We start from the raw sequence: 25,551 nt of genomic DNA on the forward strand, positions 1-25,551 counted from the left end.
TAGAGGCTCACAGCCATCCATTGAACTGAGTACAGGGTCCCCAATGAAGGAGTTAGAGAAAGAACCTAGGAGCGGAAGGGTTTGAAGCCCCTTAGGGTGAACAACAATATGAACTAACTAGTGCCCTCAGAGCTCCCAGGGACTAAAACTCCAACCAACGAGTACACATGGGGGGGAACTCATGGCTCCAGCAGCATGCATATAGCAGAGGATGGCCAATAGCAGAGGATGGCCAAGCCGGTCATCAATGGGAGAAGAGGACCTTGGTCCTATGAAGGTTCTATGTTCCAGTGTAGGGGAATGCCAGGGCCCCGTAAGCAGGAGGGGGTGGGATGGTGAGCAGGGGGAGGGGGAAGGGAACCAGGGATTGTTTTAGTTTTTTTATTTTAGTTTTTTATCTTATTTTATTTTTCTTTCCTTCTTTTTTTATTTTTTTGAGGGGAACCTGGGAAAGGAGATATTGTAAATAAGAAAACATCTAATAAAAAAAGAAAGAAAGAAAGAAAGAAAGAAAGAAAGAAAGAAAGAAAGAAAGTCCTAGAGGTGTAACTACTAAAAAAAAATGCTGATGAAAAATATAGCCCAAAACACATCAGATGAAATTCTACAGGCTAAGAATAAAGAAAAGATCAAAAGGGTTTCTACAGAGTTTTATAAAATTCACACAGTATAATCAGGAACTACTTCTCTCTATAAGGACACCACTTTTCTTTATAGACATACCAGTGGTTAAAGTGGTATGGCTGGTTAAGTGATGATAGCTGACATATAATACCTTCAAAAGTAAAAATAAAAAAGTATATGCTACCTATCATACATAAGCATACACTTTTAGAAGAGTGAACTTAGACTAAAAGCCAGGAGTAGCACCTGCAATACAAGCTCTTTGGAGAGGAGGCAAGATTAGGAGTTCAAGATCATCCTCCACTACATATGGAATAATACCAGACTGGGCAACATGAGGCTGCATGTCAAAACAATATGGGATGTTTTAAATGGAATAAGAATATGATTAGAAACAGAAGATCCGGGATTTTCCTGTGGCCTTTCTCTTAGAAAGCTGTTGTGGGACAAACTCCATTTGAGTAAGGTGTCAGGGGCTGAGGAGACAACTCAGTCAGTAAAGAGCTTGAGTCACACAAGAACCTGCATTTAGGATCTATGTAAACTATGTAGAGTGATAATGTGTGCATCTAACCCCTGAACTAAAGAAGCTGAAGCAGGGAGAACCCTCAGGCCCCCTTGCAATGCCTTCATTGTAGCTTAACTGTGGAGTTCCAGGTCAATGATAGATTTTTTATCAATGACTAGAAGTTAGTCCTTCTAAGGCTGACTCCTGAGATTGTCCTCAGGCCACTACATGAAGGTATTTAAAACACACTTAAACATACACACACACACACACACACACACATCAATCAATCAATTAATCAATCAACTAATCAACCAATCAATCAATAATGAGTAAACCATATGTACCTATGTACAATGAGGTGTCTATTGAATTCCTGATAAATAAATCTTTAGACATAAAGATTTGGTGTTCTGCACTTCATCATAAATGGCGGTTTTTTTCTTTTAAAATATATATTGTTTCTATACTGCTTGAGGTTTTCATACATGGATACAAATGTGCTTTGAACAAATGCAGCCCCTTCTTCCCTCCAACTACTCCCAGAACGCTCCACATTTCATACACTCCCTCCAAATTCCCTGTAGGTTTTTTTTTTTTTAGTCCAAGTCCAGTTAGTTTTCCCTTTTATGTACTTTTTAAAAAACAGTTCTTACTGTGGTATGATAAAATATTTCTGAGTGTCCATGACACTAAGAAAGTGGATCATTTGCTCTTGGCTTTAACTTCTCCATTTCCCTAGCATTCTCTTTGCAAATAAAAGCACTTTATTGTTATTCCTAATTACTATCTTTTAAAAGTCACTTCCTTACTGTCAGACTTAATTGCTCAAAAATTCACTTGTATTTCACAAAAAAATGGGAACTCTAAACGCCTACGGCCCTGATGCACCATCAGCCACACAAAGGCTGTCAGTGTGTGGTCTGCTAATATTTACCCAAGGGCTAATGTGTTGATGGCCCACCTGCTCCAGCTGCCAATGAAACACTTTCCCTCTACAGGATGGACATTAATGACTGAGTCTCTCTGGTGACAGAGCTAAGCAAGTTGAGGGATTATATATAAGAGCCAGCTTGCTAATTACCAAGCCGTGCCTGCAGACAGGCTGTAGTTCCTGAAGCTTCCAGCTGCCAACGCTTTTTCTGATATTGCTGCTTCTGACCACTGAAAGGTAAAGGATACCCCGTGCCTAGGAAGATATTACTTAGTAAAAGAAAACAATCTGAAATGCATGCATTTCAGGAAAAAGAGTAAAAGAATAGTGTACTATAATAGAAATTCTCAGGTTGTTTTACAAAGAAAATTGAACATTTGGAACTACTTCAAAGGTGGTAAATATCAGTAAAAATAATAATAATAATAACCAGAGATCTTTGTAAAATACATTTTACATTTTCTTCCATGGTTCAAGTTTCCATTTGCATCAACCAGAACTGACGGAGGCAGCTTGATGTCAGTGTTTTCTCTTTTCAGGGATCTTCAGAAATGATGTGCATCTCCAGGCTGCCAGCGGTCCTCCTCATCCTCTCTGTGGCACTAAGCCACCTGAGAGCTACACCTGTCGGAAGGTTGGTGACCTGAAAATTTCTACTTCTTTTGAAAAGTGTGGGGAAATCAGAATTCCGTGCTGCTATGCAATGAGCACCCTATTCTGTGGCATTCAATTTCCAAGCAAATCCTGGCAATGAGAAGTACGTAAAGCTGAAAGGTTTCATAACCCTGTGTCCTCTAAGGACAAGGTCAGCCACTAAGGATTGATTCATAGGATGCTCAATAGATAGGCATGGTTAGAGACGTTTGCCTGAAAATGTTTTAGAACACACAGGGGCAGAGTGTGATAACATGGCAACCGGGACACAGACATTCACACTGACTGAAAGCAGTACTGAAAGAAACTGAAGGAATTCCAACAAACAAAAAGTTGTTTTTATATCAGTTGGAACTCTGGTGGATATTTACTGGTCCTTTTCCCTCTTCCGGGGGGGGGTGGTCTGTAAATATCCAAATTTGTACATCTTCTGAAAACTGGTGTTATAAAAATAGGAAGCAAGTAGATGGTTTTAAGAAGTTAAATTTCAGAATTAGTTTTAAAGTCATTCCATACTGTGACTTTACAGAATTATAAAAAGTTGTTGTTCTACATAAGAAGATGACTTCTGAGCCTCTGTGAATGTAAATTAGTGATACCTGAAATGTTTTTAATGTGTAGAGTGTACATTCATATAATCATAATTTCTGAGGAAGGTTTGTTGGAAATATCAAAGGTAAACAAAGAAAACTAAATGGTAGTTTGAAGAAATCTAAGGTAGTTTAAGATAGCTTGCAGAATAATAGTAATTATAACCTTCAGATAGAAGCCACTTAAAACTATAATTTTCCATCTATTTAAAAGATTCCTGAGAATAAATCTATGAATCTCATTTAAATAATGTAATGAGAATTTGTGCCTAAATCAGTTTTGCTCCATATATTCTTAAAAGACAAGCTTATCCACTCACTGATACCTCAAAGAATTAAATTTACTTTTGAAAAATAATGTAATTTTAGTCTCTCATTAGAATTATCGTCATCATCTTTTCATTTTTCTCTTGTGTATTTGTTCTTGGGTGAATGTCTGTGTCAATGTTCAGACATTTCTACAGCATTTTTATGACTAATACCAGGAATTATCAGAAAATGATTTTTGTTATCTCAAGACTTACCGGGTTTCACTGGGTGATCTCAGAACTGACTGTAATTTTCAATTGTTTTTTTATGATTAAAAATAACTGTAAAAGCAATATGAAATTTCTGATGAGCAGAGTAATTGAATGATTATGGGAAATTGAACAGTTAACTGATGTGTCTGCTAGGAACTTGTATCATTCTTCTGGTACATAGAGAGGTTTACTCAGTACCTCTAGCAAGTGTGTCTGTGGGTGCTCTTACTCCAAAATAGAATAAGTCACAGCATTACTGTCTGACAGATCATGTTTGTGCTTTCCTATAATCATTTATCTTGTACATGCTAACACAAATCCTTAATATGTCTCAATGCATGTCTTTACATCACTGACTTTTTTGGTGATGGGGGATATACACACACTCATATGTACTCAGATTACTGGGAGCTCCCAGGAATGTCTGCACACCTCTACATATGAATGTTAATGTAGGCAAGTCATTAAGAAAAATGCCTAAAGTGGGGTTATCATGTCTTGCACTAGCTAGTTCCCCCTTTCCCAGCTATCTAATGATTACTTTGAATAGTCGTGTGCATGCTCTCATCATCTTTAGGTGAAAGCTCCCCTGGGGCAGAACAATTTTGCATATATGAACAAGCTTAAGAGTTCTTGATGAATCTTTCACGAGTACTGGTGGTCCTTTCATTAACTCAATGTTTTATTTAGAATAACTTAAGATACTATTATTTCCCTCTGCTCAGTTATCAAAGTTCACTCTCATAACTTGCCTGTAAAGAACTATACACTATGCCCCGATCACTGCCAAGAGCATCTTCAAACAGAGATTACACTGCAGTAATAGTTCATGATGTCTACTATCTTATATCTATCATCTATCATATATATATATATGACATCATATATATATACATATGTGTGTGTGTGTGTACACACACACACACACACACACACACACATCAGCTTTCCAGTTCACAGACCAACCTCTAATCCTAGCTGCATTTTAGGAAATGTCATCTTTATTTAAAATTTAATATCTGGTATTTGGAAGCATTGCCAAAACTCTTTAAAGCATTAAATAGTTTCTTTTAATATGGTGCTCTTGTATACTACAGTTTCAAAGACTATACAATATTATTGACATGGATACAGACCAAAAATATAGATCCCCCAAGTATGACGGCACACATTTTTAATCCCTGAACTACAGAGGGAAAGCAGGAAGGTGATGTGGCCTGAGATTTAGAAGTGGGAACTTACTTCAAAAGTGAGCAAATTAAAGCAAACCTTTGTGTCCCACAGTGGGCTTCTTCTGGCTACTGCCTACTTCTTTATTTTGTATTTATACTAAACAAAGAACCACTTGATGCTCTTGAAGAGCTTTCTGTAATTGGTCACTTGATGCTCTTGAAGAGCTTTCTGTAACTGGAAGTACAGGAGTGAGAAAGAAAAGTAATTTAAATCTTTCATATAAAACATTTAGACTTAGGACACCTCTACATAGAGGCAATAATGAGTCAAAACTTCTCCATGAAGTCCTCACAGGGAGATAGCTACTGCAGTTACTCCCCAGTGGTGTGATAGCTACTTGGTCGTGGGTAAGGAATAGTTAACCTCATAACTATTACTTTCCTCTGTACATGTATCCAAACCTCAACAGTATTTCAATTTTTATGGATCTGAAAATGAATACACTTCCTAATAAACACAGTAGAGTGTTACTATTTTATATCTACTTATAATTCCATTTTGAAAGTACATTGGCAAAGTTTTTATTTCTGAAATATCTTTCAAAGCTCCAAGTCTTAATGGTTTGGCCCTTAACCCATGGTACTTGTAGAAACTTCAGGACAGAGAGAGCAGAGTGGGGGTTTTGAGTCACTGGCCTTCGAGGGACGTTTGGGGAGCACAGTTTCTTCCATTTCCTCTATTTTATTTGTTTACTGGGTACCAGCAATTGCTGGTTTCCTTCATCTCACAACTCCCTACTGTGATGTGCATCCAAAATATCCACAATAATGGCCAAATGATCCTCAGCTGAACCCTCCAGAACCCCAAGCCCAAAGGTCTTCCTGTCTTTATTTTGATTTATCTCAGGTGTTCTTGTACTAGCAGAAAGATGACCAACAGAGACATGAGCTTTTCCAAGAAAGTAGAGTGGAGATAAATAAATGCCTCAAACAGAGGTCCGCATCTGGATGGAATTGTACATATTGTAAGCCCAACACTTAGGAGAAGTGGGATAATCACAAGTTTGAAGCTACTCTGGGTTGCACGGAAAGATCAAGGCCAGCCTATGCTATGTAACTAGACTCAAACATAAGTAAATGCATAAATAAATAAGAAAAAAATCAAATAAACTTTAAATTGTTGACAGTCAGGGATAGCCACTACACGTGGTTATAATTTCTGAGTTATGCTACTACTCTTATTTAGTTGTTTGGGAGCTAAAAAAAAAAAAAAATGTGATGACTTCTAAACCCTTCACATAGAGAGGCTTTGGCTGTCACAGTTAGCCTAACCCTACAGTGAAGTTATTGGAAAGCAGAAGTCTACATATTCATGCCAAAGACTCCCACGGAGCAGAGTGCTGCCAACAGTGATTAATTCATTCTTCCCATGACTCTATACCATAGACTCTATAGTAACTTTTAGATAACCTTTCAATTACCTAACATTGCCTGTCTCTTGTAATGTTTCTATACTGTTTATTGTAATAAGAGCATTCAATGTGAGATCTGCTCTCACAATAAATGTTTAAGCATGCATATCTTTTTTACTGCGGGCCAACTGCTGACCAGCAATCTTCGGAACATCTTCACTTTGCTGCCTATTGGTTAGTAACCAGCTATCCGCCCATGCGCATTCCATGGTGAACATCACTTCCTCTTTATCCACAAATGTGACTGTGAGCGATGCCTCATGTGTTCACTCAGTATGTATCTTCCTGTACCTGAGCTATCTCACTTTGCACAAGGTCTTCAGTATTGCACACTGCAGAGTTCCCTTATGGCATCTTTGCACCGAAATTTTAATTGACTAAACTCAAGAAACCTACCAAAAATACTGTTTACTTTTTTTTGTCAAAAAAAAAAAAAAAAAGGAAGGAGTCCAATTTTTGAATCTCCACATATTCCAACCTAGATATAAATCATCCATCCCCTTTTAAATAACAGAAAATAAGTCCACCAACAAGACTTGGAAGACGATAAGACAAAGAGTTTATTATTATAAGAATGAGTGCCAAGTATCCGAAGAGCCACTCCTTGTACTGTGAACTGCAATGCTGATCCCAGTGAAGGATATTGTGTGATTTTTGTGGTCAAAAGTTGTTCTGACAGCATGTTCCAGCTGTCAGAAAAGTCTGTAACACAGATGTTTGCAAACCAAACCACTGAGGGACTGCTATAAAAATTCTCCCTGTCTTTGACTAAGTACAATGTTGAAGGTGACATGGCTGCCTCTCAACCTGGTTCTTTTTTCTTTTTTGTTCAGTGGTACCAACCATCAAATGGACAAACGGAAGTGCAACACAGCCACGTGTGCCACACAACGCCTGGCAAACTTTTTGGTTCGTTCCAGCAACAACCTTGGTCCAGTCCTCCCACCAACCAATGTGGGATCGAATACATATGGCAAGCGGAATGTGGCGGAGGATCCAAAGAGGGAATCCTTGGATTTCTTACTCCTTTAAAATCAATGTACTTCTGTATCTCTTATTACTTTATGTGTAAATGCTGGTGATTTCCTGAATAATTTAACTGTGCGTTTTCCTTTTCCCCCAGTGAGAATGTACAATGTGCCTGTGCTTGCTGACTGTGTGTGTAAATTCTCATACTAAGAATTGCTTTAAACTGGGTGTTGATCAAGGTCAGGGTGAAGACAATGTCTCTAATCACAACATGTTCTTGCTATACATTTGTATTTTAGAAACACTTAAAATTTCTGTTTTTATTTTGTAACTCTATGACTCAAGTTTAACAATAAAGGAGACCATGGGATCATGAAACTTGACAAGTCGTTAACAGCTAATAGTAAATTTCTGATTCTAGACATTGGGGAAAAAGGCATTCTAAATACCTGCTCAGATGGTATTTCAAAATAAATTAGCAAAATCTTGTTCTTATCTAATTAAACTATTGTAATTCTAATTTTTGTTGGTTTGTTGTAAGAGGCTGTTTTAAAGGATAAAAGTTATTTGTGTCCATGAAGGGTTTTGGGGTTTTTTTCTGCATAGAGCTCTAATGACATGTTTATTCTGCTGAGGAAGCTTTCAGCAAAACTCAAACATGTTTGTTTCCAGCATATTTCAAAAGGATCCTGTCTTCTACTGTGCATGCCTTCAACTAAGAGACCAAGATTTGTGGAAAACAAACCTGTATATCAACTTATTCTCTTGGCTTAGTCATGGAAGAATGGAAGAATGGTGTGTAAATCAGTGTTGTAATCTACATGACTGTAAATTGGAACCATTGGAAATAACAATAATGCACACAAATGTCTATAATACTAGCATACCATTTTTTCAAACTGGGGTCTTACTATGGAGCCCTGACTGTCTTTGAACTCATTATGTAGACCAGGCTGGCCTCCAACTCAAAAATCTGCCTGCCTGTGCATCACAAATGCATAAATATATAAACTAAATCATGAACATTTAAAAAAAATGAGAAGAGAGTAGAAAGAAAGAGAGAACCATGGCTAGAGAGATGGCTCAGCAGTTCTGAGTTGCTGCTCATACAGAGGACTCAAGTTTAATTCCCAGCATGATATAGGGTAATTCACAACCACTTGTAACCCAACTCCAAGAGTTTAGGACAGCCCCTTATGGCCTCTATGGGCACCTGTGTTCATATACATCTACATATTAAACTAGAACATATGAGTATAATATCCACATACATTTATATTTTCATTATCTGTGTCATTATCTGTCCTATAAAACCCTTTGATATTGGTACAGTGCTGGAATGATGTCAATGAGCCTACTCATACAAGATCATGTAATTAAAAACAGTAGGTCCAAAGCCTGCCACCCAGACTCTATGACCCAGGAAATTTATCTATTTTACACACAAGCAGAAATACTTGTCTCCCCCTTCTATTGTGCATCGTAGCTTCTGCTATGTGGAGCAGTGCCTGAAAAGTCTCTTTTTGAGTTGACTCCTAAGTTGACAAACAAACTTGGCATTGAGAACAATGGTCTTTGCCCCAAACACTACAAAAGGGTTTTTGTTTTTTAATCTCATATTTTCAGAACCCAAATGAGAAAAAAAGTTTGAAAAACAGGACATCTAACTTAAATACTTCTAACTTTGAAAGATTGTTCATAGTGTACAATTTTTTTCTTCCAAACTTTCAAAGATTTGAATGCTATCACATTATTATCCAGTGTGTGTCTACACACATGTGTGATGATGTTTGGTGAACATGTGTGGGGCTGGGGGGACACATATGTGCTGAAGCACATGCGTGGGTGTCAGAGTACAATGCTGGGTGTCAATCTCTATCATCTGCCGTGTGTGAGGCTCTTTTTGTTTGCTGGTCCCCTAGCTGAAGATGCCAGGCTTCCAGGGATTCTCCTCCTCCTCTGCCCATCTCACTGTAGGAATTCTGGGATTACAGAAGCTACTGTCCATCTCTACAAGAGTCCTGAGGATTCACACTCAGGTCTTCATGTTTGTGTGCCAAGTGTCTATGGCACTTGTATTCATCTTCCTGTTGAGACTGTTGTTTCTGTGTTTGGGAACTTTGATGAGTAAGTCCAGCTAGTCAGTTCCTAAAGGACTTTCCTATGGGATCTCAGGTCACATGTTCTTCCCAGCTACTCCTGGGTATCTGGGCATTGGGCATCTGACTTCTGTCCATTTCATAACTCACACAGCACACCTTCACCCCTAGCTACATATTCTCATCACTCACAACAGCTTCTTCCACCTCTGGAATGTGCTCAGTTCTCTGCAAATGGTACATACTCTGTATGTGGAGCTTCTCTTGGTCCACTCATCTTCCTCTGAACTCTGAGATATCCACATTACTCTTCTGACACCAGTTTGCTCAAACACTCCTTCAGTCACTGACAATATTGTATGTAACTTACTTTTGTATTTGATATTATCATGATGATAATAACCTCAAACTACCTTGGAGAAACTCATAGTTTCTAACATATTTTGGTCACTACATTCAGTTGTTGTCTGCCTGTCTGTCCTGTAAGCTTCCTGAGGTCAGAGTTATGTGGGAACTATCTATCTTCCTCATACTATTTAAGTGGTTTATTTTAACAAAACAGGTGTTCGGTGCATATAGGTGGAATCGCTGTCATCTGTGAATGAGCAAATGCAATGGACCTTTGAGATAACAATAATTTTGTATAGTACAATGAAGTTTTAAAAGAATGTAGCTTTTTCATCCTCTTTATAAAACAAAGATGGTGATGCCTTCCTTGCATAGCTTTATTAAAGAGTAGGGCTGACGTAAAGCACCTGACATGCCCTCTTGTGTCTAATTAGCCATGGCTAATTTAGCCATGATGACTGGACCTCAGCCAGGGGTAGGTGACTTGATATTACAGAGCGTACTTCTGTTGTTAAAAGGCAGAACTTGAAAAGTGGGAAAAGGAAATATAATAAATGTCAGCAACCTAATCAGACATTAAAAAAGAAAAGTTAGAGAAAGCCTCAGAGGTAAACAAAGAGAAATAGCTCAGCAATCATCCACCCGCATGCTGATAGCGTATATGCCACCAGATCGCTTCCTGCTCCGAGAGCCAAGGGACACAAAAACGTCTGTACTGTACAACCACATCTAGAATTACAAAACTGACACAGCCACATAAGACTTAGGCTCTGCAAGTCCACTGTCTTCCCTGTGAGAATGTCCTGCTGTTCTCTAGAACAAAGGCTAGGATCCCTAAGGACTGAAAATCCTCTTAGAAGCAGATTAGAAGAGAAGAAGAAAGATCCAAAGTCCTTAATGGATAGAACTTAAGTTGGTGGAAATTTTACCCCATGCCTCTGTTACTTCTTACTGTGGTAAAGTACCCTGACATAAGACACTTGAGGGAGAATGTGCTTATTTTGGTTACACTTCCAGGGTACAGTCGGTCCATCATGGTGGGGGCATCATTCTGCTAGAAGAAAGCAGCTGGAAGGAGGCAGAGAACAATGAAGCTTATGCTCAGCTCTGGTCTAACATCCCACCTTAGTCAAGGATTCTAGTGCTGTGGTAAAATCATGACCAAAACCAACTTGGGGAAGAAGGAGTTTGTTTCAGTTACTCTTCCACATCACTATCCATCGCTGAAGGAAATCAAGGTAGGAACCAATAAGCAGGAGCTGATGCAGAGGCCATGGGGACTGCTGTATATCAGTTTGTTTATCATGGTTTGCTCAGCCTGCTTCCTTACAGAACCTTGGATCACCTGCCCAGGAGTGGCATCACCTACAATGGGCTGGGTCCTCTCCCATACCTTACTAATTAAGAAAATGCCCTATAGCTTGATCTTATGAAGGCATTTTCTCAATTAAGATTTCATTCTTTCAGATGACTCTAGTTTGTGTCAAATTGATATAAAAACTTAACTAGCACACTATCCAAGGAATTTGGGTTAGGTCTTCCCACTTCAATTAATGTAATCAATATAATCTCCCACAGCATACAGAAGTTTATCTCCCAGGTCATTCTGAATTTCATTAAGTTGATTATTGAAACTATAACACCACATGCATAACAAGCTGTTAACAAATTAAACTTATTTTAAATTAATTCCATAAGCAGAAATTATTAAAAAGGAAATTAAATCCAGTGTATGCGTTTGTGTGTGTGTATTTCCCTTTACAGGGATATGTAGGTAGGCAGATAGATAGATAGATAGATAGATAGATAGATAGATAGATAGATAGATAGATAGATTGATTGATCTTGATTCTACATACGGCAGAAAACATATGATGACTCCTATAACTGGGCAGTTTATAAAATTCATTCTGTGCTAGACAAGATGATTCACACCTATTACCACAGTGCTTGGGAAGCTGAAGCAGGGGCATTGTTCAAATCCAGCCTAATGTCTCCGGAAAGAGCTGTTTCAACACAAAATGAAACTAAGGGATTTGCTTGGAGGGGTAAGGATTAATTTCTCTACATAGAAGGGATTTAAAATTCAGGAGTCTCTAACTCAACAACAACAACAAAAATCTCTTACAGAGGAAAATTCTTACCAAGAAGCAATTGAAGTTGGTTAGCAGCCAGCTAAGACCAAAGCCCTAAGGGAATGGATAGGTATGATGTAGAGGATAAATGATGGGGGAAGGTTCCAGCAGCTCTGTGAAAGACCAAGAAGGAAGTACCAGAGACAGACATCAAGGAGTCCTGGCCACTTCCCAGTGCCTGTGAACAGGTTCTGGGCTCTACACACATTCACAACCATTTTCTGTCACATTAAGAGGCATGACTCAGATTCAAATCCTCTCTTCCACTTTGAATTTGAAGATCTGAAATGCTAACCTTGGAGATTGGGAGCCAATGGTCTGTCAGAACTGGACAGGAAAAAGACAGAAAGCTAATTCATTTCTCTGAGGCTTCCTCAGGCAGGGTTGAAGTCTTCAGCTGTGCCTAGAATTCCCTATGCCTTTCCAGAATAGTCCCTAAAGAATTACCACAGAAAATTGAACCAGCTATGAATCCAGGCCAGCCCTTTAGGTATGAAAAATACAGTCAGGGTCTACAGTTTTATTTGATATTGAGTTTATTATGTACAAGCAAGATTCTACTTAAGTATATCCAGATTCCTGAGTGTTAAAATGAAAATCAGATTTTGTATTAAGATGTTAAAGAGTCAAATACTAATAAGACTTTGAAAATAATAATAATCAGTGCCGGCTGGGAGCAGTGAGACCTGGTGCTGGACCCAATCCCATGCAGCACACCCCAGTTGCAGCTCAACTCCCCAGGTATTAAGACACATCCAGCTTCACAGGTGAGACTTTAAACCCTGCCCTGAGACCCTGCATACCAGGACCCCTGCAGCCTGAGGAAGCAGATTCCCCAAGCTAGAGACCTGGGTACCTTCTGATCCCCACCAATGCAGGCTGGGAATAGAACCCCTGTGCAGGATCTGATACCACACAGCCCACACCCTAGTTGCAGCTCTACTCCCCATTATCCCAAGAAAAAAGTTGGAGTAGCCATCCTAATTCCCAACAAAATAGACTTTCAGCCAAAAGTTATTTTAAAAAAAAAATGGGGAAAGTCACTATATATTTATCAAAGGAAAAATCCACCAGGATGAACTCTCAATTCTGAACCTCTATGCCCCAAATGAAAGGTCACCCACATTTGTAAAAGAAATGCTACTAAAGCTCAAAACACACATTCAACCTCACACAATAGTAGTAGATGATTTCAATACCCCACTCTCACCAATGGACAGATCATGGAAACAGAAATTAAACAGAGACACAGTGAAACTAAAAAAAAAGTTAAGAACTAAATGGATTTAATAGATATCTACAGAACATTTACCCCTAAAACAAAACAATATACCTTTTTCTCAGCACTTCATGATACATTCTCAAAAATCGACCATACATTTGGACACAAAACAAACCTCAACAGATACAAGAACGTTGAATTAATCCCATGTATTCTATCAGACCATCACGGACTAAGGTTGGTCTTCAATGGCAACAAAAATAACAGAAAGCACACATACATGTGGAAGCTGAACATCTACTCAATGATAACTTGGTCAGGGAAGAAATAATGAAAGAAATTAAAGACATTTTAGAATTCAATGAAAATAAAGGCACAACATACCCAAACTTATGGGACACAATGAAAGCAGTGCTAAGATGAAAACTCATAGCTCTGAGTGCCTCCATAAAGAAATTGGAGACATCATACACTAGCAGCTTAATAGCTCATCAGAAAGCTCTAGAAGAAAATGAGGCAAATACACCCAAGAGGAGTAGAAGGCAGGAAATAATCAAACTCAGGGTTGGAATCAACCAAGTAGAAACAAACAAACAACAACAAAAAAAAAAACTATACAAAGAATCAACAAAACCAGGAACTGTTTCTTTGAGAAAATCAACAAGATAGACAGACCCTTGGGAATAGAGACAGTATCCAAATTAACAAAATCAGGAATGAAAAAGGAGACATAAAAACAGAAACTGAAGAAATTCAAAAAATAATCAGATCCCACTACAAAAGCCTATATTCAACAAAACTGGAAAACCTAGATGAAATGGATGATTTTCTAGACAGATATGAGGTACTGAAGTTAAATCAGGATCAGATAAACCATCTAAACAGCCCCATAACCCCCAAGGAAATAGATGCAGTCATTAAAAGTCTCACAACCAAAAAAACAGCCAGGGCCAGATGGTTTAAGTGCAGAATTCTATCAGAACTTGAAAGAAGATCTAATACCAATACTCCTCAAACTATTCCATAAAATAGAAACAGAAAGAACACTACCCAATTCATTCTATGAAGCCAGTTACACTGATACCTAAACCACAAAAAAGACCCAACAAAGAAAACTACAGACCAATTTCCTTTATGAATATTGATGCAAAAATACTCAATAAAATTCTTGCAAATCCAAGAACACATCAAAACAATCATCCACCATGATCAAGTAGGCTTCATCCCAGGGATGCCGCGATGGTTCAATATATGGAAATTCATCAATGAAATCCAATGTAAAAAACTCAAAGGAAAAAAACCATGATTATCTCTTAAGCAGACAGTAAGAAAGGCAGAAAACTTGTGGGTCAAGATGTTTGGGAGCTTCTAGTAAGTACATTTGTTAAATGCTGTAGGCCTAAGGATCCAGAACATATCTGGGTGCAGAGACTGTGAGCACATGCTGCAGTCCAACAACTGCTCAGGGTGGTTGCTTTGAAGCAGTGTGTGGTGCCTCCTTAAAGTCTGAGATGGCCCTTATCTCTAGTACAGGTTGCCCTTCAGGTATATTCAGCTGCAGGGGCCAGATCATCCAAGATGGATAATACACTGTTACCTCCAACAAAGAGCCTGCTCACTGTGACCAGTAACCTGAAGTAAATTATTTTTCTATCTGTAAGATAGAAAGATAACAGGATATAAAGTTGACTTACTTAAAAATTTGTCCTCATCATTCTGGTTACCCTGAGCTTTTTTTATGTGGATGGAGGCTAGCCTCAGGAAAGCTTTAGAGCTTTTTCCTCTTTTTTATAATCACCCATACACTTTTTCTTTCTAGTGGCATCTAGGAATATATTAGTAACCACCCGTCACTAAAAACAAACAAACAGGTCTTTCTGGACCTGACCAAGTAGGAGGCACCATCATTCTCCACCACAAGGACCAAAAGGTTTGGTGCAAGGAGCCCAAGAGTCAGGACATCCAAGAGGAGTACTTGTAGCTGCTAGTCAAGCTGCTCAGGTTTCTGGCCAGACGGACCAACTCCACCTTCAGTCAGGTTGTGCTAAAAGGTTATTTAGGAGCCTCACTAACCGGTCACCTCTGTCCCTGTCCTGAATGATCCGAAAGATCAAGCTTACTGGCTGAAAGAACAAAACTACTGTGGGTGTGGGGACGGTCACAGATGAAGTTGTGTGCACTGAGGGTGAGCAACTGGGCCTCAAGGCTGGGGGTAAGATCCTCATCTTTGACGAGCTGGCCCTGGAGTCTCCCAAGAGCGGAGGCACTGTGCTCTTGTCTGGTTCTAGGAAGGGCCAAGAAGTGTACTGACATTTTGGCAAGGCCCCAGGAACCCCCACACAGCCACACCAAACCCTACATTCATTCCAAGGGCCAGAAGTTCGAGTGTGCCAGAGGCTGAATGGGCCAGCCAAGGTTACAAAAACTAACCCTTGATCTTACTGTTAATAAAAAAAAGCTTTGAATGTTAAAAAAAAAAAATGCCTAAAACACAGGGTATCTCATTGATCTGAATTCACAGGTAATCAAGGCTTCACATAGCCCCAATCTCCCACCACTGATATGACAAAGCCATGCCAGCACACTTGGCTCCTTTTATATGGACTCTGAGGAACAAACTCAGGTCCTCGTGTTTGCCAGGTGAACTACACTGCCACCTGAGCAGTCTCCACAGACTCAGAGATGTCTCAGTGACTTCAGTGAACAAAGTTCTGACTAGAAAATGGTCCAATGTCTGAGCCCTTCTTTACATGCATATAGGTTTTGCTGTTATGGAAATATAGGGAAAAATGCCATTATAACAGAGTCACAACTATATCCATGAAAGTATATATTTCTGACACTACAGTGCATGCTGAACTCAAATATTACATAGCCATACCAACTGGCTTCATTTAGCACTAAGATTTATGGACTAGAGACCAGGATGGCACAAACAGAAATACCATGTCACTAGGACATTCTAACAAGACACCCACACTGAGATCAAAGACTGCCTCTGGGCTTTTCATAGCCCCAAATGTGTTTTAAGAATTTTATAGAGTTTACGATCACATAAAGAAATCTTCCAAGTCAAGGAGTGTACGATGATCACACAACACAGCACATACACACACACACACACATTATATTATATATAATATAATAAAATATATAAATAATATATATGTCCAGTTTCCAAGCTATTATCACTTTGTTTTATTTTATACATATAAATATGCAAACTTTAAAGTCACTCTGTACAATCTTTAAGAAGGGAGGAAGAATGCAAATTTGTATAAAAGGCATTTATCAAGACAGGATCTCACGCCTGTAGCCTGTTCTGACTTTGAACTCATAGCCGTTCATGCTCTTGCCTTTGCCTCCCAAGGCTGGGTTTACAGGAACAAGTCACCATGCCTGTCCTTAAACATTTGCAATATGCTTACAGTTAAGATAGTTTGTAACGTGGTAAAGGTACAGGAAGAATGTGAGAGGATGAAGACTCTTCTTGCCTCCAAATTTCCATGCCCTTTCCTGTCTACCATCTCACATTCTTTTCTGCCATATAGGCATTCATACCAAATAGACTCTACAGGGGTGATGTCCACACTTGCCAGAAGTGATATTTACAGAAACAGATAGCAGGTACAGCTACCTTGAACAAATGGGACTCCTGTCGTGATATCAAAGGTAGCTTTAGCCTTCTCTCTCTGACAAATGTTATAGGGCCATTTCTAGTCCCCATTCGAAATCTAATCTCATACTAGCCTTACTATGTGGAGCTGGGGTACCATGGAAACTGGAGGAGCTGGTCTGGAGCAGGAGTCTAGTCAAGTTGAGTTGTGTCCAATCCTGGAAATCTCATCTCAAGAGCATTAGGAAGACCACTCCCTCCCTACTTTGGGCCTGCATATCTGAGAGCATGTAGTCCTGTGCCCTCACCAAAGAAGATCATGTAGTGGTAGTCAGATTAAACTTTCCCTCTTCTTATAAGTCATGTCCAGCAAGTACCTGAAATTCTTCTTCATGCATAGACTCACCCTGAAGGCCTCTACCCACCCCCACAAATGTTTAAATAGCCTTTGCCACGCCCCCCAATTAAATGAGAGCTGTTAAATAAAGCCCACCTCCTGAGAAGTCTGGTTCTCACTCTTTGAGGCATTACTGTTTTCTGTTGATCCCCAAAGGATAAAGAGGAACAAACTAGAGAGATAAGCCTTGTTGGTTAAGAGCACTGGCTGCCTTACAGAAAACCCAGGTTTGATTCCCAGAAGCCACATACAAGTCCCAACTATCTGTAACTCCAGTCCTAAAGGATATTCTAGCCTCTGCATGCACTGCATACATGGTACACAGACATGCATGTGGGCAAAACACCCATGCACATAAAACAAACAGACTTTGAACTTCTTCTATCAATATGTATTGATTATTTTAATGTCATGTCTATGTGAGTTTTTCCTGCATGCAAGTCTGTGGGTCAAGTGCATAGTGTCCATGAAGACCAGAAGAGAGCATTGATACCCTAGAACTGGAGTTGCAGATGATTGTAAGCCACCATATAGATCTGGAATCCAAACTCTATCCTCTAGGAAGGTGCTTATGGAAGAATATGTCATGCAGCACTTCAGTAGTGTCTGCATGTCAAGCTTGAAAACCTGATCATCACGGACCTGAGGCATATGCTTCACAGAGAGCCAGTCTCCTGGGGTATTCAGTCTCTGACATCTCCTAGCTTAGTTGTGTTCCAGATTGATCTCTGCTAAAGTCTGTGGAAAGATCTGCGTGCTTTCTTTATTCAGGCATAAAGATGCCCTAAGAAATATTTCATTAGCTAAAACTGGGATTAAACATTATTTTCTGGCTTCCACAGTGTTTCAATGATCCTAATTGATTTCCTAGCTGTAATTAGCTTGGAATTTTCACAAAGAAACTGTCTTACCAGACAGGGTGTCTCCAGAGTTAGAGATGGCAGTTAGGCACTAATTATCAGAGCAGTCCCACACGAGGCAGAATTGCTTTACTGACCAGAGAGAAGTTGTAGGGCTTCATCCCATCACTAATTATCTGTTACAGCCAAGGACTACTAGAATTCGACCTTCAGCTGCTTGCCTCCGACAGACCCAGAGAATTTATCTTGGGGCTAAGAAAATAGCCCAGGAAGAAGGACACCACTGTTCCTCTGCTTTGCACCTGGATGCTTGTTCTCACTGACCTTGATGTGGCCGTCTCCTGCCTACATGACTTCTGTTATTAGCCCTGTTTTCTGTATACCATATAAGTTTGATTTTTACTTTGTACAATTACACTCAGATTCTGCACTCCTTAGTGTTGTTTCTCTTTGTCATTTCTTTTCCAACATCTTGTTGATCTGACTAGGACCCTGTTTCCCCCACACTTTGAGAGAGGCCCAGACTGGCCAGCCTGTGGCAAGAATAAACTTTGTAAAGTCATGCTTACTGGGCTTGAGTTCAGGAGAAAGAAAGCTGTCACTGTCTCATGGAGCTGGAAGCAAACACACAGCCCAATTCTCTCACTAAAAAAAAATTCTTATTTTTTAAACATAGGGGACTTCCATACTTCATTCATTCATTCATTCATTTGTTCACTCATTAAGAAATGTTGCTAAGAAGAGGATCAAAGACAACTCGCAGGAATCAGTTCTTTCCTTACACCATGTAGGTGCCAGGGATGGAACTCAGATCCTCAAGATTGGCAGCAAAATGCATTTTCCAGTGATCCATCTTGTCAGCCCCATAAAACACATTCTAGTACACTTTCTTTGTAAGCCCACTGATAGTCTAGAACCCTATGATCTCTCTAAGATGTGTGTAGATTTAGAACCCACAACATTTTCAACATGGGCACTAATAAGTTTAAGGAAATTTATTGTCAGTTTCCTTTAAACAAAAACACAAGTCTAAAATGTACCCATAGTTTAGACTTTTGTTTGTCTGTCTTTCCAATCTCATCTTGCATCATCTCTTTTCTCACATTGCAGATGAAAGGCTTACCTCTCACTTCAACTAAATATTCATTCTCTCCTTCCCCTTCATCAAAGTAGTCACTCTGCCTCTTCCAGCTGCCTCTCCTCTGCCTCCATCAGACTCCTGAACCACACTAACAGGAACATGTTGACCTCTGAGAGGCTCCACCTAGCAGCTGACTCAGACAGATGCAGACACCCATAGCTAAACAATGGATGGAGTTTGGGGACTCTTATGGAAGAACAGGAGGAAGGATTGTAGTCCCAAACGGGATAAAAAACTCCAACAGGAAGAGCAAGAGAGCCAACTAACATGGACCCTTGGGGATCTCAGAGTCTGAACCGCCAACCAAAGAACATGCATGGGCTGGACCTAGGCCTCCTGCTCATTCATAGCAGCTGTGCAGTTTGACCTTCAGGTGGGTCCTGAACAACAGTGGCAGGGGCTATCCCAACAGCTGTTGCCTGTATGTGGGGTATGGTCTATTAACTGGGTTGCCTTGTCTGGCCTCCGTGGAGAGGAAACACCTGTCCTTGCAGAAACTTGAGGTGCCAGAGTAGGGGGAATACCCAGGAGGGCTCTCACCTCCTCTGAGGGGGAGAGGGGAGATGGGGGAAGTATTGCAGGGGGGCGTGACTAGGAGTGGGGCAGCGAGCAGGATATAAAGTGAATAAATTTAAAAAACAAATTAAAAAACTAACTAAATAAAATAAAATGCTGGTTTTATATAGCTCCCAAAATACGGATTTTGGGAATGTAAATTGCTTTTCCAGTGTGGTTTTGTAACTTATGACAAAATAAACACATTATTGGTACAAAATAATGAAAAATAAATCAATAAAAGATTGATTACTCCTGCTCAGAGAATGATAAGCTCTCTAATTTTATTAAGCACTGTTGAATTATTAAGGAAATTTCAAACCAACCAATGTACAAAATTCTCCAAAAGTTGTTTTTCAATCTGTATTAAATCTATGTTGAAGCATCCCAGAAACTTAGAGATTTAAAAAATAAATAAATATTGTCAAAGGTAAATATACCTTTCCTTGACTTATTAGGGAACGAGGACATCCCACATTACACAGTACCAAACTAATCATTTGGTTAGAGTTGGTATTATCTAAGTGAAAGAAGTGCCATAGGCAATTCTTTCATAAATCTATATATTTCACATATTTCTCAGAAATCTACAAAGGAATGAGCCTCTTGACCAAATACCAAATTCCTCTGTGGATTTTGATTGTTTTTAATAAACTTGAAGAAAATAAGCACTCACCAACAATTTTTGGTATATCATTAGTACTACACACACACACACACACACACGCACGCACGCACACACGCACGCACACACACACACAACTATGAAGAATTCAAGCAAACAGGGCTTATCGAACATGCCTGCATTTCCAACATTCAGGAGGCAGAGACAGGAGGATTTCTGCAAGTTCAAGCCTCGCCTAGTCTACATAGTGAATTCAGGCTTACCTTGGGCTAGAAAGACTCTTTTGTTTTGTTTTTAAGAGGGAGAAATCATAAAATATAATGGTAATAATAAAACTAGATCATCATACAAAACAAGTATAATTAAAAATGAGTCCCTGACTCTCATAAAGGACAGAAACTTCAGCAAACCTAATTAACTGATTGGAAAGTCAGTCAGTGATTGTAGTGGGGTTGCTGGTCCAGAGACATATTATCTTGTGCCATTTCTATTCCTCTTAATAACTACTTAATGCCTTCTGTGCTTGGACTGACAGCTTTGTGTCCATTGGATAAATCATTTGAAATGTTCAGAGGACCAGCTTTACAGCCAACCAAAAAACTAGAAATACTGCCAGAAAACATCCAGGCCTGCAGCAGAGGTCTCCTCACTTTGCTTTAATCCCCCTACCTAATGTTCCCACTGATGTATTTGACAAATGACTTGATATTGTTCTGCTACTATAAACTGTTTTCACACTGGAGCATGGACTTCTGGGTAGCCTACGTCTGTGTTTGTGAGCCATAGTCACTCACATTTGGCTCCACACTAAACTCTCTCTTATGTCTGCTGAGATAGAGACTTTGTTTCTGCCTCAATCAATACCTTAGTTAGTAAGTCTAACACAGCCAGGATGCAATGGTGGTTGTCACAGAGAAGAGCTGAGCCAGGAGTTACTGGAAGTGGGGTGCAGTGTTGCACCCACAGACAAGGGAGTGATTCAAAAGCCCAGGAACAGGATCCTTAGGAACTTCTGGAGCAGATCAACCACGTGAGTGTGTCTACAAGAGCATGCCCTCCTCTTTCAGGTCAGCTTGGTGAAGTGTCGGAGCAAAATCCTGAATTGTGACTTCACTTCAGGGCAGCGATTAGAGCAAGTGATCCCTGAGCAGGGTTCTGGCCAGCTCTGCAAGCTGAGCTTCAGACCACGGAGGGAACGTGCCATAGCATCCCCCCATTGCTGTGGTGGATGAACATGGAGGAAACGTGTCATAACATCCCCGAGTTGCTGTGGTGGATGAAAATGTTGACCACAGGCTCAGCTGGCGATGCTGTCGTCTGGGAGGTAGTGAGACCTCTGGGACGTGAAGTTCCAACGACGAAGGAAGCAACTCCTTGTGGAGTTGGCCTTGAGGTTTCTAGCCTGGCTATGCTCCTTATTTAACAACCTCAATATTTACATGTTACTAGAACTTAGAAATAATCTTTTATTAAGCCCCTGGTAGTCAATGGATGAAAGGATTGAGCACATGGAATAACAAATCCTTCTACTCATCCCGTGTTTGGGATGGAAGAAGATAAACCAACATTGTAGAAACCGAACTAAGCTCTGCAGCAAGCAGGAGAGAAGTAAGCCAGTCCCACAACAACAGGATTAGGTAACAAACAGAAAGTGTGCACGAGTGTGTGTGTGGGGGGGGTGCGAGCGTGCGCGTGTGTGTGCGTGTGTGTGTGTGCACGAGTGTGTGTGGGGGGTGTGCGTGTGTGTGTGCACGAGTGTGTGGGGGGGTGTGCAAGCGTGCTCGTGTGTGTGCGTGTGTGTGTGTGCGTGAATGTGTGTGTGCGTACATGTGTGTGTGTGCACGAGTGTGGGGGGGAGTGTGCGAGCGTGCACGTGTGTGTGCATGTGTGTGTGCATACATGTATGTGTGTGTGCACGAGTGTGTGTGTGTGTGTGTGCATGCGTGTGTGTAAAAAGCAAAATTATATATACTTGTAAAGCACACAGTTTAGGTCTGACAAGATGGCTCGGCTGGTAAACACACTCACAGACAGCCTGAGTCCCATCCCTGGGGACCTACACAGGGAAGAAAGAACTAATTCTTTTGGCATACATACATGTGGTACATGTGCTCACATATACACTCACACAGACCCACACAGATAGATAAATGAGTAAATAAATATAATTCTTAAAAATAAGCTGAAGCAACTTTAAAAGGCAAAAAAAAGTTCAAGTCAAAGAATAAGCATGTCAGACTTGCCTATGAATATATAAAAACATTTTTAGAAAGATAGTAGGCACGGCCACATGAGATCCAAAATCATGGTGCCGATCCAGTTAAAACAGTATGCTTTGAGCACAAACAGGGATGCGCAGGCTGCTGGCACAAAGTTGAAGCCAAAGAGAACCAGGACAATGGTGTAATGTGTAAGAATAGCTCAAAAGGAACATTGAAGCCATTAGTAAATGGTTTTGATCATATCTCTAAAACCTCTCTGGCAAAAATAGAAGAGAAATGGCCATGGCCAGTGTTAGGCTCAAATGTCAAAAGGCAAAAGACTGGCAGATTTTAAAAAAGAAAATTTAAAGTTGCAAGAGCGTTAGGGAAATATTAATCTGAGGGAAAAAAATCTTTAAAAGATATTTTTAAAGAGGCACAAAAGCAGCATAAACCAAACAGATAAAAAGCAAGTGGGAAAGTGTGGATCTACTTCATAATAATCTGATAATTCCAGGCTAAAAACACCACAAATAGAGGGAAAATGATGGCATGGGGAAGTATATGAAACATGGGGAAAGCAGTTTGTGACTCTAATGTGAGGGAAAATATAACTCCTATAAAAGAAAAATAACTAAGGTGGGTTTTTACAGGGGCCGTTAGGTGCTGAGAAAATAAATCCAAAACAATATACACCCTGGTTTTAGGCAGAAAATGAAGGAAATGAAGAGTTGCCCAATACCCAGTGTCAGAGTTTGGGATGGTGGTTCTGTGAATAGCAGAACACCAGGCCTGTGTGATTTCACTTTGGGGGACCCACCAGCTGTCACCTACAGACCAAGCAGGATTTACATATGCATGCTGACATGAAAAGTTTTCCATATTTCAACTTTAAATTAAGATAGCAACAAACCCTGAATATCAGATGGTCTTAAAGTCATGAATAAAATGAGGATCCATGTCTATGGTTACATGCAATGACAAACATTTTTGTGCGTTCTTAGTGAATACAGAAAAAAATATGAAGATAAGCCACAATTGACTGTGTGTTACTGTTTGTTTTTAAGCAATGTTTTCCTTTTTCATTTTAGCATGAATGCCTATGAAATGTGTGTGTGTGTGTGTGTGTGTGTGACTCTCAGCAGTGTGTGGACAGTATGGATGGTGATGGCTCTCCACTGGGACTTGAAAGGTGGGAGATAAGAACCTATAAGAGAGGGCTGGAGAGATGGCTCAGCAGTTAAGAGCACTGACACCTGTTTCAGAGGTCCTGAGTTCAATTCCCAGCAACCACATTGTGGCTCACAACCATCCATAATGTAATCTGATGCCCTCTTCTGGTGTGTGTAAAGACAGCTACAGTGTACTCATATACATAAAATAAATAAATCTAAAAAATGAAAAAAGAAAAAGAAAAAAGAAAGAACCTATAGAGAATGCAAGGCTCTGGGAGTTACAAAGGCTGATACAGAGGAACTCAACAAAGAAAGGGAGGGCTTCCAGGCCACTGACAAAGCAAAAAGCCAATGACACTCCTGAGACCCAGTTAGACTCTAATTCACGAAACCACTTGTAGCTACACACTTAAAAACTCCAGGCACACCAAACTTTGTGTAAGATTAAACAATCATTTTTTGCCATCGCACAGAATAAATCCAGTACTAAATCTAGTTGCTGTTGTTATAAAAAAAAAATTTAAAGAGCCAATATTAGAAAACTGAAAGAATCTTAAATTTATCATTTATAATTAAATCTGCTTCTTGTTATCCCAAGCGAAAAGTTGCTGGATTGCACCCACAACCACCAGAGAAAATGAGCGAAGTTTACCTGAGCACTCCTGACCAATCCCATTGACAGGTACTTCTGGTCTATAAGCTCACTGATGCTGTCATAAGTAAAGTACTAAGACACTGGCAGGAGAGACACTGCAGAGTGTAGGCAGAAGCTTCCTGTCCCTTGGGAAAGCAGGCGGGTGAATAAAGAGATCTTTGTTTATATAACTTCTAATCTTTTGTTAAGGTTCCTTTGGTTCTGAGGGTTGCATAAAACAGGTTATAATCTTGAAAACAGACTCCAAGATTAGGCACTTGGAGCCTGAGACCTCTCCCTCCTGATTTTTTTGGTTTCAAGCAGTTAACTCCTCAGTGGCCTTGGCTCCAATTGAAACATCTCATCAAAAGACCACAGAAAGCTCCCTCAAACGTTACTTCCTGAAACTGGCCCTCAGATTTTTTTTCTCTCTTCTCATTAAGAAGCCCTTAACAAGCTTCGTGTACATTTATAATTGTACGTCATGAATTTAGATGTCCACAGAGGGCCTGGGATGATCGATCCATCAGAAAAGTGTAAGTAGTCGTTCGTGATATCCCCACCAGGTGGCTTCTATGTTTCCATCAGTTAAAGAGTTAACAGACATCATTACTGCGTTTGTATAGAAAGGGAGGTCCCCAGAGTGTGTTTGTGTGGGGCAGGGGCGGGGCGATACCAACTTTAAGGAGTTTGGGGCTTAAGGGATTAGGATGTCCTACTTCGTGTGTGACCTTCTCTCTCTTGCCCGTGTGTGACCTTCTCTCTCTTGCCCGTTGCTCTAAAAATGTCTATGCATCCCTTTTCTATTAGAGATAATGTTTCTGTCTCTGGAATTATTGATCATCTGGGATAAGAGTGGGTCTCCCAATCTTCTCTGTTCTTTGTGGGGTGGCCAGTAAGGACAGACTCACTAACTATGAAGGAAAAAGGCTATATTTTAGAGAAATAGAAACTTACTGCTGGAGGCAAAAGCACATGCACATGCACACACACACACACACACACACAAACAGGGACACACACACACACACACACACACGAATCAAGGAAAGAAAGAAGGAAAGGAAGAGCAGGAGAGGGGGAGAGGGGGAAGGGGAGG

At 40.0% G+C, this 25,551-nt stretch overlaps 2 protein-coding genes and 1 pseudogene across 4 annotated transcripts in view; 2 read left to right on the forward strand and 1 right to left on the reverse strand.

The window, feature by feature from the left end:
• The window catches only part of LOC116099756 (solute carrier organic anion transporter family member 1A5), an 87,072-nt gene extending 62,499 nt beyond the window's left edge, over positions 1–24,573 (reverse strand). For 2 of the 3 annotated variants that reach the window (XM_031383795.1, XM_031383793.1), the window contains exon 1: positions 24,471–24,573. The gene's annotated coding sequence lies outside the window, so the exon portion shown is untranslated. The remainder of the gene's footprint in view (positions 1–24,470) is intronic. The other variant, XM_031383794.1, reaches the window with a different exon arrangement.
• Iapp (islet amyloid polypeptide) lies at positions 2,222–7,822 on the forward strand. Its single transcript, XM_031383796.1, has 3 exons — positions 2,222–2,303; positions 2,606–2,700; positions 7,309–7,822. The coding sequence occupies exons 2-3, from the start codon at positions 2,618–2,620 to the stop codon at positions 7,505–7,507; spliced, it is 282 nt and encodes a 93-aa protein (XP_031239656.1). The 5' UTR covers positions 2,222–2,303; positions 2,606–2,617; the 3' UTR covers positions 7,508–7,822.
• On the forward strand, positions 14,827–15,677 carry LOC116100035 (annotated as a pseudogene).
• Positions 24,574–25,551: the final 978 nt, after the last annotated feature.

Source organism: Mastomys coucha, unplaced genomic scaffold (assembly GCF_008632895.1).
Source record: "Mastomys coucha isolate ucsf_1 unplaced genomic scaffold, UCSF_Mcou_1 pScaffold20, whole genome shotgun sequence".
NCBI lineage: Eukaryota > Metazoa > Chordata > Mammalia > Rodentia > Muridae > Mastomys > Mastomys coucha.